Raw genomic sequence first — 15,346 nt, 5'->3', positions numbered from 1 at the left:
TGCTCGTCCCCCAAGGATCTGCACAGTACGAGGGAGTATCAAGAGAGAAGGGAGGGATAAACCGGCTCCAGTAGCTTCCACAGTAACAAACATTTGTTATGGAAGTCTTTGTCCATTACCTTCTGCCTTTGCACCCTCAGTATCCTGTGACCTTAGATGTGACATCCTGGCACTTGTGTCCCTTCTCCAGCAAGTAGAAAGGCAAAGGCAAATCCCTCTAAGACTGGAGGGACTACAGGCTGAGCTTGCGGCATTGTGTTTAATGGGGAAATGCAAGGAGGTGGAGGAGTTGCTAGCAGCATTCCTCCCCAGCCCTCCAAAGACACAGCTGTGCTTCACTTGGGCTAGTTCTCCTCCTAGATCACACAGAACACATGTGTCCTTCTATCCCTCGGGGATACGAGGTAAAGTGGGGACAGACTGGAGGTGGGAAGGGTAGGAAAGTGAGAATGAATAAGAGGAGGCAGGAGGCGAAGCTGATCTGGAAGGGACAGGGCAGCACCGAGTGCTCCTAGCACTCACAGTGCCCATCACTAAATGATCCCCAGCAAATACACTCCAGAGTATAAATTTGATCCCCAGATACCAAAGCACTGAAAGACAGGGAGGACACGGATTTTCTGTGATGGATTTTGAAAAGAAAGTAAATAAATGAAAAGATATTGAGAAGTGTGTTCTAAGATCAGTTGAGATGAGAGCAACAGCCATGCATGTGGCAGGAATGTTCACTGCCCCAGATGGGTGTGCTTTCTTAGTCACAAACACACTTCGACACTTGCCTTTGGCTCCCCTCGTTTTGCTCAGACCCACCTGGTACGTTCCCTGTGGCTTTGCAATGATGGACGTCCCGTCCCCAAAGGTGGCGCAGCAGCTACTGTCCTCGCAGTTGGTGATGACAGTGGCGTAGTGCGAGCTTTCAACCCGCATGCACTTCACCTGCCTGGCAATCCTCTGAGGACCTTCGGCTGTGGGCAAATGCAAAGGAGTAGGTCTGACGGGATGCACGCAAGGGCAACACGCCTGCCTGCTGACTGCCTGGCTGAGAACTCACTTCACGGGGCTGCTGTATGGGCTACTGCTATATCAACTCGGAGCCTTTGTTTGAGAAGGCATATTATTTAGTGTGCTGGTTTTGTCCTCACCGTTCTTTTTGAGAAATTGAAAACATCCAGAAAAGCACAAAATATAACTTAACTATACATGTTTGCCAATCAGAATTTACACTCATTAATATTTTGCCATATTTGCTTCATTTTTAACATGTATATAAGAGAGAAATTACAGGTAAAGTTCACATCTCTCCCTATCTCTGACTTTATTTCTTTTTCTCACAATCCACTATAATACTTTTATATAAATGTATATATCAGAAATATTTTGTTGCTTTAAATTTACATAAGTTATATATCACCCTGTGTATCACATTACTGGGCTTCCCTGGTGGCCCAGACAATAAAGAATCTGCCTGCAACGCAGGAGGCCTGGGTTCAATCCCTGGGTCAGGAAGATCCCCTGGAGAAGGGAATGGCTACCCACTCCAGTATTCTTGCCTGGAGAATTTCATGGACAGAGGAGCCTGGTGGGCTATAGTCCATGGGGTCATCAAAGAATTGAACATGACTGAGCAACTGATACACACTTGAATTTTTCACTTTATGTTTTGAGGCCTTTAGCTATCTTGATATATATGTGCCGATGTAAACAGGTACATGTGTGGGTACTTCATTTATTTTAATTGCTACATAGTATCCCTTTGTAAGAATAAACCACATTTTACTTTTCTGTTCTGCTGTTAATGGACATTTATGCTTTCCCAATATTTTAATATTATACTCAGTGTTGCAAGAAGCATCTCTGTACTTGTTTCTTTGTGCAAATGTATGAGTGTCTTTCCCAAGAAACGGAAAAAGCTTTGAAAGCTATCCCAGGACAATTAGAATGGACATTTCTCTAGTGGGATTGACTTGCAGAGATATTTCCCAACCCATCCCCTATAACCCAATAAAAATAAAAACAAAAGAGTATCTTTCTATATATACCCAGATGGAGAATTAGTGTATCACATGATATGCACTTTTCAATTCACCAGGTATTTTAAAATTGCCCACCCAAGTGACTTTTTAAATTTTCACTCTAACAGGGTATAAAGGTTCCTCTCTTTCTACTCACTTGCCATTTTGTTGCATTTAATTTGGCAATGAATCGTTTAATGCATTCAACAAATAAACCCCAGAATTAAACAAAAGTGAATTAGGGAATAATTTTTATTTCACAATCTTGTTTAAATGTAGCTTAGGAAGGGCGTTAGGCTTTTAGATAATATGAACAGACTCCAGTTCATTAGCAGCTGCCACTTTCTTTTCTGAGAATTGTCAGACAGAATTGAAGGAGGACATATCTGAGGTCTATGTAGGAAAATTAGATTCCTTAAGGATCGAAGGAAACAGGTCTGAAATCTAATTGCTCAGTACAGTTGAGTCATGATTATTAACTTTTAGTTAATACCAATCCAGGTTGTAGCTTTTTAGTGGTAAAAATAAGGAAAGCACTATTACTATCCATTAGCCAACTAGAGCTGTTATCACTCCCATGTCAGCTAAGGATAAAGACCATAATAAAGGTCCTCATTGGTTCTGGTTTGGATTCGTTGGTTGATTTGAGTTCTTCCAAAAAAAACTGTTTTTCTTACAAGTGTTTTGAAAAATCAGTGAAGTTTTTACCTATCCTATCCTAAAGACATAGAATATTGTCATCTACTTGAAAAAGAATAAACACATGTATATGTATAACTGAATCACTTTGCTGTGTATCTGAAACACAATATTAACCAACTATCTGCTGCTGCTGCTCAGTCGCTTCAGTCGTGTCGAACTCTTTGAGATTTTACGTAGTCTGCCAGAAAAATTAAAGCTTACCTGTCTCTTGATCCTCTGAAGAAATAGTCGGATCTTCATAAACTTGATAAAAGGTTGTGATCCTGGTACCATCAGCATGATCCACTATCCGAGTACCATCTTTCTTTTCAATGATGATCACTTTGTCTTCTCGAGTTGTCATAACCTGAACATACAAAGGCAGAGCATCATCATTTGCTCAGGTGGTTGGTTAATCCCAAGTTTGCTTATTTTTACAGCCTGATTATTTAAAAATGAAAGTTTTATCTCATCTACTTGATCTAATTTTTATAACAATCCTGGAGGAAACTCAGGCTTAGAGCAGTTAAGTAACTTGCCCAAAGTCACTCAGCGTGTGCCAGAGCTGATGCTGGACTAGGACTGTCTTATTCAGCAGTGATGCTCCTTCCATGGTCACACATTTGTGAGTCAAAAGCTAATGTCAGGAGTGATATGACCCAGGTATATGCAGGAAGATGACCCCAGGTCCTGTTCCCTTAGAAACTACAGGTTTAAGATAAGCCAGGGACCACTGGTGTCTGTAGTGAGGGTTCTGATTGGTCTGCTTCCCCTGAGGATGCAATGCCAGAGCCTGGATTTTGTGTGTTGGTACAGGAGCCATGGGTGAAAGGTTGATACCGGGAAGCATGGATGAAAGGTGTGCTGGACACAAGGGAACTCAGAGACCAATGGGCAGAGTGGTGGGAGCAAGGCTAGAAGGTGAGGGACCATACTGGGAAGATTGTTAAGTCATATTAAGGACCCAGTTGTTATCCTAAGAGGGGCAAAGCAGTAGAGAAGAGTTTTAGGTATGTGGACTAGAGCTGGAAACACAGAAAGAATTTAGTCCTGGTAAGTGCTTCAATTACTTTGCCAACAAAGGTCCGTCTAGTCAAGGCTATGGTTTTTCCTGTGGTCATGTATGGATGTGAGAGTTGGACTGTGAAGAAAGCTGAGCACCGAAGAATTGATGCTTTTGAACTGTGGTGTTGGAGAAGACTCTTGAGAGTCCCTTGGACTGCAAGGAGATCCAACCAGTCCATTCTAAAGGAGATCAGTCCTGTGTTTTCTTTGGAAGGAATGATGCTAAAGCTGAAACTCCAGTACTTTGGCCACCTCATGTGAAGAGTTGACTCACTGGAAAAGACTCTGATGCTGGGAGGGATTGGGGGCAAGAGGAGAAAGGGATGACAGAGGATGAGATGGCTGGATGGCATCACCAACTTGATGGATGTGAGTTTGAGTGAACTCCAGGAGCTGGTGATGGACAGGGAGGCCTGGCGTGCTGCGATTCATGGGGTCGCAAAGAGTCGGACACGACTGAGCGACTGAACTGAACTGAACTGAAGAGCTTCAATTTGAAAGAACAGTGGGACCTTTGTTTCCTGTAGCCAAATGGTTCAGAGGAGCTCTAAACCCCCAGCTGCACATGTGTGTGTGAAGGTGTGGTGGGCATGGAGATGCATTGCCCAGGTCTCTCTTCAAGACAGGACTTGCTCCCCACCTGTGGGGAGGGAAGTTGACAAACAGCCTCCAGATGTCAGTTCTTCCAGCACCTGCCTCAACTGCAGAGAGATGCCTTGCCTGACTTCCATTGTTCTGCTGAGGCAGAGACACTGATCTGGCTCCTGCTCCCCGACTTGGGACACTGGGGCAGATGACACTGGCTCCTGAGCTCCTGCCAGTGGAGCTCTGTGGTGTCTGCACCATAGCTCGCCTTCTCTCTCTGCCCATTCCTGCTCCCCCTCTGCTTCCTTTCACAAATGGTGTCTCTTAAAAACATCTTATACAAGCAAACCTCATCTGTTTGCTACTGCAGATCCCAACTGGCAACAATGCACTCCATTTGTATAATGCATATTAAGGCAAAAGGAGAGGAGGGCGGCAGAGGATGAGATGGTTGGATGGTATCACCAACTCAAAGGACATGAGTTTGAGCAAACTCCAGGAGATAGTGAAAAACAGGGAAGCCTGGTGTGCTGTAGCCCATGGTGTCACCAAGAGTTGGACATGACTTTGCGATTGAACAACAACAATGCATATTTTTAAATCATTGGGTATTTTCTACCTTGTACTGCCCTAACTGTAAGAGACACAGTTTCACTAAAGAGTCCAGATGAATATGAAATTTGCTAGCTGTTTTCTGACTCATGTCTAGGGCTTTTGGGAGAAGATGATAATTATATTTGTATCTTTTTATGGTAAGCAAAAAACAATATATTTCAGAGAGAAGTCCATGCTAATCTTTAAGGTCTTCTCTTTCACACTCTCAGCCAATGATACAGATGTGTATATCTATATCTATCCATCTACTGAATGTATCTAATGAGGAATACTGCTGTAGAATGCAGGATTGAGAACATGAGCTCTGGAATTAACCTGCCCAAGTTCAATTTCTGACTCCACAGGTGATTTAGGCAAGTTGCTTACCTTCTCTGTGTCTAGTTTCCTCATCTGCAAAATGGAGCCAACATCAGCATATTTTTCAGAGACATTATATGGATTAAATGAGAGAATGCTGGTAAAGTGGTTCAGATTTAATTGGTCAAGTTAGCAATGCTAAATGTTAACTCTTTATCTAGTATAGAAATTTACAGATTATTACTTAGAACTATTCTAACATTTCATGACATCACATAACATTGACATTTTCTGGTCACCGTAGGCTCAGGAAATAATCATTTTTAGCAAGAACACAACAGCAAGAATATTTCCTGAACACCTGATAGTGTTAATCTGGTATTAATCTTCCCAAGTATTTTAGGTAATGACCATAATCTTCATTTTAGGAATAAGAAAACCTAAATTAGAAATAATCAAAGTCATGCATCTTGTAAGAAGCATGGCTGGGGTTCAAAGCCATGTCTGCCTCACTGCAAGGTTAGTGCCACTCCTGTAAAATGTGCTACTTCATGTCACTTTTGATCTTATTTCATATGATCATTGGCTTTTATTTGCATAATGGTTAAGCACATGAGACCTAGAATGCAACCAACCTTGGGGTCCACATTCTGAATCTACCACTTGCTGAGTGATTTTGGAAAAATTATTTAGCCTGTTTGTAGCTTGTCTCATATGTAAAATGGAAACAGCAATAGTTTCTTGTTAGAATTAGATAAGTTATATCTGGAAAGCACTGAACAAGGCCTGGGATGGTGCTGCTGCTGCTGCTAAGTTGCCCCAGTCATGTCTGACTCTGTGTGACCCCATAGATGGCAGCCCACCAGGCTCCCCCGTCCCTGGGATTCTCCAGGCAAGAACACTGGAGTGGGTTGCCATTTCCTTCTCCAATGCATGAAAGTGAAAACTGAAAGTGAAGTCGCTCAGTTGTGTCCGGCTCCTAGCGACCCCATGGACTGTAGCCCACCAGGCTCCTCCGTCATGGATTTTCCAGGCAAGAGTACTGAGTGCTCAGTAAATATTGTTACCATTGTTGTGATTAGACTGTTGGGTGTCTATGTTTGGATCTAGGCTCCCAACTGTTGATTTGTGCTTCCATAATGGTCCTAGGTATCAGTAAAGGAAGGGGCTTCCCTGGTGGCTCAGTGGAAAAGAGTCTGCCTGCCAATGCAGGAGACCTGGGTTCAATTCCTGGGTCAGGAAGATCCCTTGGAGAAGGAAATAGCAACCCACTCCAGTATTCTTGCCTGGGAAACCCCATGGACAAGGGAGCCTGGCAGGCTACAATCCATGGGGGTTGCAAAGAGTTGGACACGACTTAGTGACTAAACCACCACCACCACCAGTAAAAGAAAGTAAGGGTCATTAACTAAGAAATATCAAATTTGCATATTAAAGCAAATAATCTGTATTGAGGCTGAATTAAAGTGAGCTATTTTAAGTGACCAAAGCCATCCTGTGATAATATGTATTTTGAATCTCATAAGAAAGAACTAGCAAACAAGGTAGAAGAGTATGCAACTGTTACAGAAGCAGGCTGAAGAAGAAAGGAAAACACGTTTGGTAAGATGATGAACTTTATCTCAATGGGAAGCAGACAATCTGCTTCTGACTAGCAGTTTGTGGTTGTAAACAAAGGTTGGAAGTCCAAAAACTAGAGACAAGGCATGCAGGAAATTCTTTGTCTTGTTTAGATTTAGAGGTGCAAAGCTCCATATAAGATGATAGAGGAATAGCTGAAGAATGGAAAGAGCCCAGTTTCTAGTCACCAATCACTGACGACAAACCTGGTTCCAGCACTTTCTGGCCACATTACTTCATTTGCTGAGGCTTACCTTCCTTGTCTGTATAATACACACTGGTGTGAGGCCTGAAGAGAGAATGTATGCAAGATGGCTAACAGAAAGCCTGGCCCATAGAAAATACTATTGTACAACCCAGGGGTTTAAATTTCACATCTGCTTCACAGATAAACAAAACTATTATTTTCTATACCACTCATATATCACTTTTTCTTAGGTTACAAATAAAATCTTTTTACAGAGGCTTTATGGCATTGTTGAATTTTTGAGTTATTTGGTATGAGCCTCTCATTAAATATACTGTAAATTATTCGAAGTCAAGGATCATGAACAAATTTCTACAATTCATGTCAGGTACATACGAGAAGTAGAAGCAAGGCAGAACCTCACACGTCTAGAATATAAGACATACAGACAAATACATTTAACATGAAGAAATATAGGATATCACTAATCATATGTCTTAAAAGTGGAATAGAAAATTCATCATCTGTCTCTTACTTCAAGAATTAGTATTTCATGATACATTACTCTGGGTCAAATAAACCACACAGTAGTTTTAGATTTGGGAAGATGAATCCATCTATTTATACATAAGTCGGCTACTTAACAGATAGTTATTGAAAATTTATTATTTGCCAGGCATTCTTCCACATGTTGTTTTACAACTCTAATGATTTAGAAAAATTTGGCAAAACTAATACAAATATGTAAAGTTTAAAAATAAAAAAAAATATAATATACAATAGTTTGTCATACCGTTCCATTGACAGGATCTGTGGCTTTAAAGAATAAAAACGGGGCCAAGTCTGCTATTCTTTCTGATCCTTTGGTGCCAATCCGATTTCCTTGAGGTGTAGTTGTAAACCAGGTGCCTAAGTGAACATCCATAGGGGTTATTGTTTGAACTGTTTCTGGGGGAGGTTCATGGCTTTCATTTTTATGTGCCATAGGTGACTGATTTTTCTGAATTTTTCCTGTGGGAGTTCAAGTATATCAAATACAACAATTTAACTATAATATCACTTACATAGAATTATTCATTAAGTTTTAATATAGTGTAGGCTACCTCAGACACTGTTGCATAGAAACTCCAAGTGGTGGTCATCAGTTATATTATTTCTCAAGTAGGAAAAAATCAGTTTATGAATATCTTATTCTTGGCACTTGAACCTTGTCTGGATTCCCATCACCTCCCACAAATATACGCATGCATAGCAAGTTCACTGTCTATGGAACAATACACACTATTATCAATTCTCTACACTTTTAAGTCTTGCTTACCTCTCCTCAGATTCCAGGTTTGGAGCCCTGTACCCAGCTTTTTAAAGTCTACATTTTCTCCCATGTATCTGTCAAGCTTTCAGATTCTTTTTCTTTGACTTATTATATACTCTAGTATGATAGAGTATAATTTTAACTCTTCATTCCCCTAATTTTGTCATATTTCAGTTCCAGGAAACATCTCTCTTCAGCCCTGGATCTGGAGAACATTACCAATCAAGCATATCATTGGCCTCTCATACAGACAGGATTTGTCCAGTTTAATTACTACATTTAAAACCATCTGTTATGCACATCCCTCTCAAACCCTCCCCACCACCATTAAATTGGAACAAGAAGACAGAACCAAGGAAACTCACATGGAACCCTGTAAATATTATCTCAGTTCCTCTATCAAGGTAGATTTACTCTATTTGTATAAGTAACAAGTAATCTCTAGACAAGATCTGCCTGTACTGTCAAGCCTCAGTGATGAAGTAAATTCAGACTGAGAAAAAAAAAGTTGCAAAAAAGATAGTGAATGATTGTTGCCTCCAGGGAGGTTGTTTAGATTTAAACCATGAAATGTGCAACAGGGCATGCTTCTTGGTGTAAGATGCTGAGTCAACTAACAGGTGGAACCAAAGAAGAAAGATACCTTTAGATATATTTAAGCCTTTCCATTGCCCTAAGACTTAATTTGGACATATTAGTATTTCCAGAGGATTAAAAGAGAACTGAAAGATAGACATGTAGAAATTATTTAGAATGAAGTTCAAAGAGCCAATGTAAAGAGAGGTAAAAGTTCTCTAACATAAGTTTAATTGGAATTATAGAAGAAGAGGAGAGAGAAATGGATCAGAAGCAATACTTAAAAAAATAATTATTGAGAAAGTTCCAGAATCAATGAAACATACTAATCTACATATTCAAGAAGCCCAATGTAGTCTCATTTGGGTAAATAAAAAGAAACCCATACCACTGCAGATGGTGATTGCAGCCATGAAATTAAAAGACGCTTACACCTTGGAAGGGAAGTTATGACCAACCTGGACAGCATATTAAAAAGCAGAGACATTACTTTGTCAACAAAGGTCCATCTAGTCAAGGCTATGGTTTTTCCAGTAGTCATGTATGGATGTGAGAGTTGGACTGTAAAGAAAGCTGAGTGCAGAAGAATTGATATTTTTGAACTGTGGTGTTGGAGAAGACTCTTGAGAATCCCTTGGACTGCAAGGAGATCCACCCAGTCCATCCTAAAGGAGATCAGTCCTGGGTGTTCATTGGAAGGACTGATGTTGAAGCTGAAACTCCAATACTTTGGCCAGCTGATGTGAAGAGCTGACTCATTTGAAAAGACCCTGATGTTGGGAAAGATAGAAGGCAGGAGGAGAAGGGAACTACAGAGGATGAGATGATTAAATGGCATCACCAACTCAATGGACATGAGTTTGGGTAAACTCCAGGAGTTGGTGATGGACAGGGAGGCCTGGTGTGCTGCCGTTCATGGGATTGCAAATAGTCAGACATGACTGAGGGACTGAACTGAACTGAACTGATACCTAGTTAAATCATATTGACACTGCATTAAAAAAGAAAATATTTTAAAGGCAGCCAGATTATCTTCTAAGCAACAACAATTAGATAGACAACATTTCAACAGTAAAAATCAATGCAAGACTAGTATGAAGAATTATTGTCCACATCAGTCAGTTCAGTCAGTCAGTCATGTCTGACTCTTCCCTGTCCATCACCAACTCCCAGAGCTTGCTCAAACTCATCAAGTCAGTGATGTCATCCAACCATCTTATTCTCTGTTGTTCCCTTCTCCTCCTGCTTTGAATCTTTCCCAGAATCAGGGTCTTTTCAAATGAGTCAGTTCTTCGCATCAGGTGGTCAACGTATTGGAGCTTCAGCGTCAGCATCAGTCTTTCCAATGAATATTCAGGACTGATTTATTTTAGGATGGACTGGTTGGATCTTCTTGCATCCAAGGGAGTCTCAAGAGTCTTTTCCAACAACACAGTTCAAAAGCATCAATTCTTTGGTGCTCAGCTTTCTTTATGGTCCAGCTCTCACATCCATACATGACTACTGGAAAACCTATAGCTTTGACTAGATAGACCTCTGTCAGCAAAGTAATTTCTCTGCTTTTTAATATACTGTCTAGATTGGTCATAGCTTTTCTTCCAAGGAGCAAGTGTCTTTTAATTTCATGGCTGCAGTCACCATCTGCAGTGATTTTGGAGCCCCCAAAATAAAGTCTCTCACTGTTTCCATTGTTTCTCCATCTATTTGCCAGGAAGTGATGAGACTTGATGCCATGATCTCAGTTTTTGAATGCAGAATTTTAAGCCAACTTTTTCACTCTCCTCTTTCACTTTCATCAAGAGACTCTAGTTCTTTATTGTCCACATACTAAGAGGAAATACCTGTCAGTCTATAATTCTATACCTAGTGAAATTACCTCTCAAGAATGTTGTTGTTTAGTTGCTAAGTCATGTCCGAATCTTTTGCCACCCCATGATCTGCAGTACACCAGGTTCTTCTGTCCACGGGATTTCCCAGGAAAGAATACGAGTGTGTTACCATTTCCTTCTCTCAGGGATCTTCCCGAATCAGGGATCTAACTTGTGTCTCCTGCATTGGCAGGAGGATTCTTTACCACTGGGTCACCTAGGAAGCCCCTTTAAGAATGAGGACAACATAAAGATATTTTCAGAAAATATGGTATGTAATACGTAGCCTAAAATCTCCAGTTAAAACACAGAATCATCTAATTTTAAAATATACACCTACATGAGTTTGAGCAAACTCTGGGAGTTGGTGATAGACAAGGAAGCCTGGCTTGCTGCAGTCCATGGGGTCGCAAAGAGTCAGACATGACTGAGTGACTGACTGATATTATGCTCACAAGGGGGTTTCCCAGGTGATTCAGTGAGAAAGAATCCACCTGCCAGTGCAGGAGTTGCATAAGATGGGGGTTCATTCTCTTGGTCAGGAAGAGCCCCTGAAAGAGGAAATTGGTAACCCACTCCAGTATTCTTGATGGGATAATCCAATGGACAGAAGAGCCTGGGTGGATTATACTTCATGGGATTGCAAAGAGTCAGACATGAATGAAGCAAATGAACACATATGCACACTGTTCATAAGAGACATTTTTAAATATAAACCACAGAAAGTAAAATAAAGTGTGAAAAACATTATACTGGGAAAGTACTAGACAATAGCTGGTGTAGCTATAATAATATAAGCAAAATCAGTATTAGGGCAAAAAACAGAATCCTAGAATAAAAAGTCATTGTATACTGATAAAATGTTAAATTGCTCATAAAGATAAAACAATTCTACATTTGTAAGTATCTAAAATCATATTTTCAAAATATACAAAAGCAAATCTGAAAACAATGAAAGGACTTAATTATTTCAGATTTAAAGAAATAAGGATTAAATGATAAGGAGTGAAGAAGCTATTCTACCCTTTCAAAAACTTTAAATATACTTCTACTGAATAAATTGACATTGTACATTAAAAAGTCTGTAAGGATATAGAATAAAAACGGTCAAAGTTTGAATATAGGGCAAATATGGCCTACTGTCTGTTTCTGTATAGTCTGTGAAGTGATAATTCTTTGTATATTTCTACATAGTTAAAAAAAACCAAAGGATATTAATTTTTATTTGGAGGAAAACTGCTTTACAATGCTGTGTTGGTTTCTGCCATTCAACAATGCAAATTCACCATAATTATACATGTATCATCTCCCTCTTGAGCCTCCCTCCCCTCCCCCTACTCCACCCCTTTAGGTCATCACAGAGCATCAGGCTGAGCTCCCTGTATTATATAGCAACTTCATGCCAGCTATCTGTTTTACACATGGTAGTGCATATATGTTGATGCTAATTTCTCCAAGCATCCCACTCTTTCCTTCATCCACTGTGCCCACAAGTCCATTCTCTCTATATATCTGCATCTCCATTCCTTCCTTGCAAATAGGCTCATCAATACCATTTTTCTAGATTCCATGTGTATATGTTAATATACAATATTTGTTTTTCTCTTTCTGACTTACTTCACTCAACCTTCACAAAATAGGTTCTAAGTTCACCCATCTCCCTGGAACAGATTCAAATTTGTTGTTTTTTTTTATGGCTGAGTAATATTCCATTGTATGTACACACACACACACACACACACACACACCACATCTTCTTTGTCCATTCATCTGTTGATGGACATCTAGGTTACTTTCATGTCCTAGCTACTGTAAACAGTGCTGCTATGAACACTAGGGGTACATGTGTCTTTTTCAATTATGGTTTTCTCAGAGTGAACGCTCAGTAGTGGGATTGTTGGCTCATATGGTAGTTTTATTCCTCATTTTTTAAGGAATCTCCATACTGTTTTCCATAGTGGCTGTTGCAGTTTACATTCCCACCAACAATAAAAGAGGGTTCCCTTTTCTCCACATCCTTTCCAGCATTTATTATTTGTAGATTTTTGGATGATGGCCATTCTGACTGGTGTGAGACGGTATCTCATTGTAGTTTTAATCTTCATTTCTCTAATAATTAGTGAGGCTTCCCCAATGGCTCAGCAGGTTAAGAACCTGCCTGCAATGGAGGAGACACAGGAGACATGGGTTTGATCCCTGAGTTGGGAAGATCCCCTGGAGGAGAAAATGGCAGCCCACTTCAGCATTCTTGCCTAGAGAATCCCATGGACAGAGGATCCTGGTGGGCTACAGTCTGTAGGGTCACAAAGAGTCAGACATTACTGAAGCAACTTAATGAGCATGCACGTACTCTGCATATAAGTTAAATAAGCAGGATGACAATATACAGCCTTGTCATACTCCTTTCCCAATTTGAACCAGTTTGAATTTTGAACCAGATCATTCCACATCTGGTTCTAACTATTGCTTCTTGACCCACATGAAGCTTTCTCAGTAAACAGGTAAGGTGGTCTGGTATTCCCATCTCTTTAATAATTTTCCAGTTTGTTGTGATCCACACAGTCAAAGGCTTTAGCGCAGTCAATGAAGCAGAAGTAGATGTTTTTCTGGAACTCCCTTGCTCTCTCCATAATCCAATGAATGTTGGCAATTTGATCTCTGGTTCCTCTGCCTTTTCTAAACCCAGCTTGTACATCTGGAAGTTCTTGGTTCATGTACTGCTGAAACCTAGCTTGAAGGAGTTTGAGTAAAACCTGGCTAGTACGTAAAATTAGTGCAGTTGTGCAGTAGTTTGAACATTCTTTGGCATTGCCTGTCTTTGGGATTGGAATGAAAACTGACTTTTCCAGTCCTGTGGCCACTAATGAGTTTTCCAAATTTTCAGATATAGTGAGTGCAGTACTTTGACAGCATCACCTTTTAGGATTTTAAATAGCTCAGCTGGAATTATGTCACCTCCACTAGCTTTGTTCACAGTAATGCTTCCTAAGGCCCACTTGACCTCACACATTTGTCCAGCTCTAGGTGAGTGACCACACCATCATAGTTATCTATCTATCTGGATCATTAAGAATTTTTTTTTTAACAGTTCTGTGTATTCTTGCCACCTCTTCTTAATCTCTTTTGCTTCTGTTAGGTCCTTATCATTTCTTTATTTCTTCATTGTGCCCATCCTTGCACGAAATGTTTCCTTGATATCCCCAATTTTCTTGAAAAGATCTCTAGTCTTTCTCATTCTATTGTTTTCCTCTATTTCTTTGCATCATTCATTTTAAAAGGCCTTCTTTTCTCTCCTTACTAAAAGGAATATCTTTCCTTTTCTCCCCTGCCTTTCACTTTTCTTCTTTCTTCAGCTATTTGTAAAGCATCCTCAGATAACCACTTTGGGCTAAAACCCAAAAACTAACAATACCAAATGCTGAGAAGAACAGAGGGCAACAGGAACTCTTATTCATTGCTGATGAAAGTGCAAAAATGTGCAGCCTCTTTGGAAGAGGCCCTGGATGTTTCTTATAAAGTTTCTTACACAGTTGCATGAATGCAGATGTTCATAAGCAGCTTTATTTATAATTGCCCAAAACCTGGAAGCAACCAATATATCCCTCAATAGGTGGATGGATAAACCACTGCACATATATACTACTACTGCTAAGTCACTTCAGTTGTGTCCAACTCTGTGCGACCCCATAGACGGCAGCCCACCAGGCCTCCCCGTCCCTGGGATTCTCCAGGCAACAACAATGGAGTGGGTTGCCATTTCCTTCTCCAATGCATGAAAGTGAAAAGTGAAAGTGAAGTCACTCAGTAGTGTCCAACCCTCAGCGATCCCATGGACTGCAGCCTACCAGGCTCCTCTGTCCATGGGATTTGCCAGGCAAGAGTACTGGAGTGGGGTGCCATTGCCTTCTCTGCACATATATACAGTGGAGTATTATTATGTGATAAGAAATGAACTACCAAGTCATGAAAAGACCTGGAGGAATCTTAAATGCATATCGCTAAGTGAAAGCAGACAGTCTACAAAGGCTGCATGTTATCTGATTCCAATGATGTGATATTCTCAAAATGGCAAAACAATGGAGAAAATAAAAAGATCAGAGGCTGCCAGGTGTTCTAGGCAGGGATGGGTCAGGGTCAGGGAAAGGGGAAGTTTGACTAAGTAGAGCCTAGGGGATATTTCAGATAGTGAAACAATCCTGTATAATATTGAAATGATGGATTCATGACATATATTTGTAATAATTCATAGAACTGTACAACACAAAAAGAGAACCTTCATGTAAACTATACGGACTTGAGTTAATAATAATGTGTCAACATTGGTTCTTCAGTTGTAACAAATGTAGCACACTTTCGAGATGGGAAAAATAGGGGAAAACTGAGCCTGAAAGAGAGGGAGACTTTGGGAATTCTGTCTACTTTCTGCTATTTTTTTTTTCCCAGTAAAACTAAAATTGCTCTAAAAAATAAAGTCTGTGGATGGTGACAGCCATGAAATTAAAAGATGTTTACTCTTTGGGCTTCCCTG

General features: G+C 40.3%; 1 protein-coding gene across 1 annotated transcript in view; it reads right to left on the bottom strand.

Moving 5' to 3' along the window:
• The window catches only part of SPAG17 (sperm associated antigen 17), a 245,270-nt gene that overhangs the window by 54,393 nt on the left and 175,531 nt on the right, over positions 1-15,346 (bottom strand). Inside the window, exons 29-31 of the mRNA XM_010830710.1 lie at positions 7,856-8,073; positions 2,916-3,060; positions 811-965 (exon numbers count right to left, since the gene is read on the bottom strand). Of these exons, the coding sequence (XP_010829012.1) occupies positions 811-965; positions 2,916-3,060; positions 7,856-8,073 (518 nt within the window). The remainder of the gene's footprint in view (positions 1-810; positions 966-2,915; positions 3,061-7,855; positions 8,074-15,346) is intronic.

This window comes from Bison bison, unplaced genomic scaffold, assembly GCF_000754665.1.
Source record: "Bison bison bison isolate TAMUID 2011002044 unplaced genomic scaffold, Bison_UMD1.0 scf7180017864519, whole genome shotgun sequence".
Taxonomy (NCBI): domain Eukaryota; kingdom Metazoa; phylum Chordata; class Mammalia; order Artiodactyla; family Bovidae; genus Bison; species Bison bison.
Note: the sequence above shows the minus strand (reverse complement) of the source record. Positions and strands in the feature narration are given on the sequence as shown.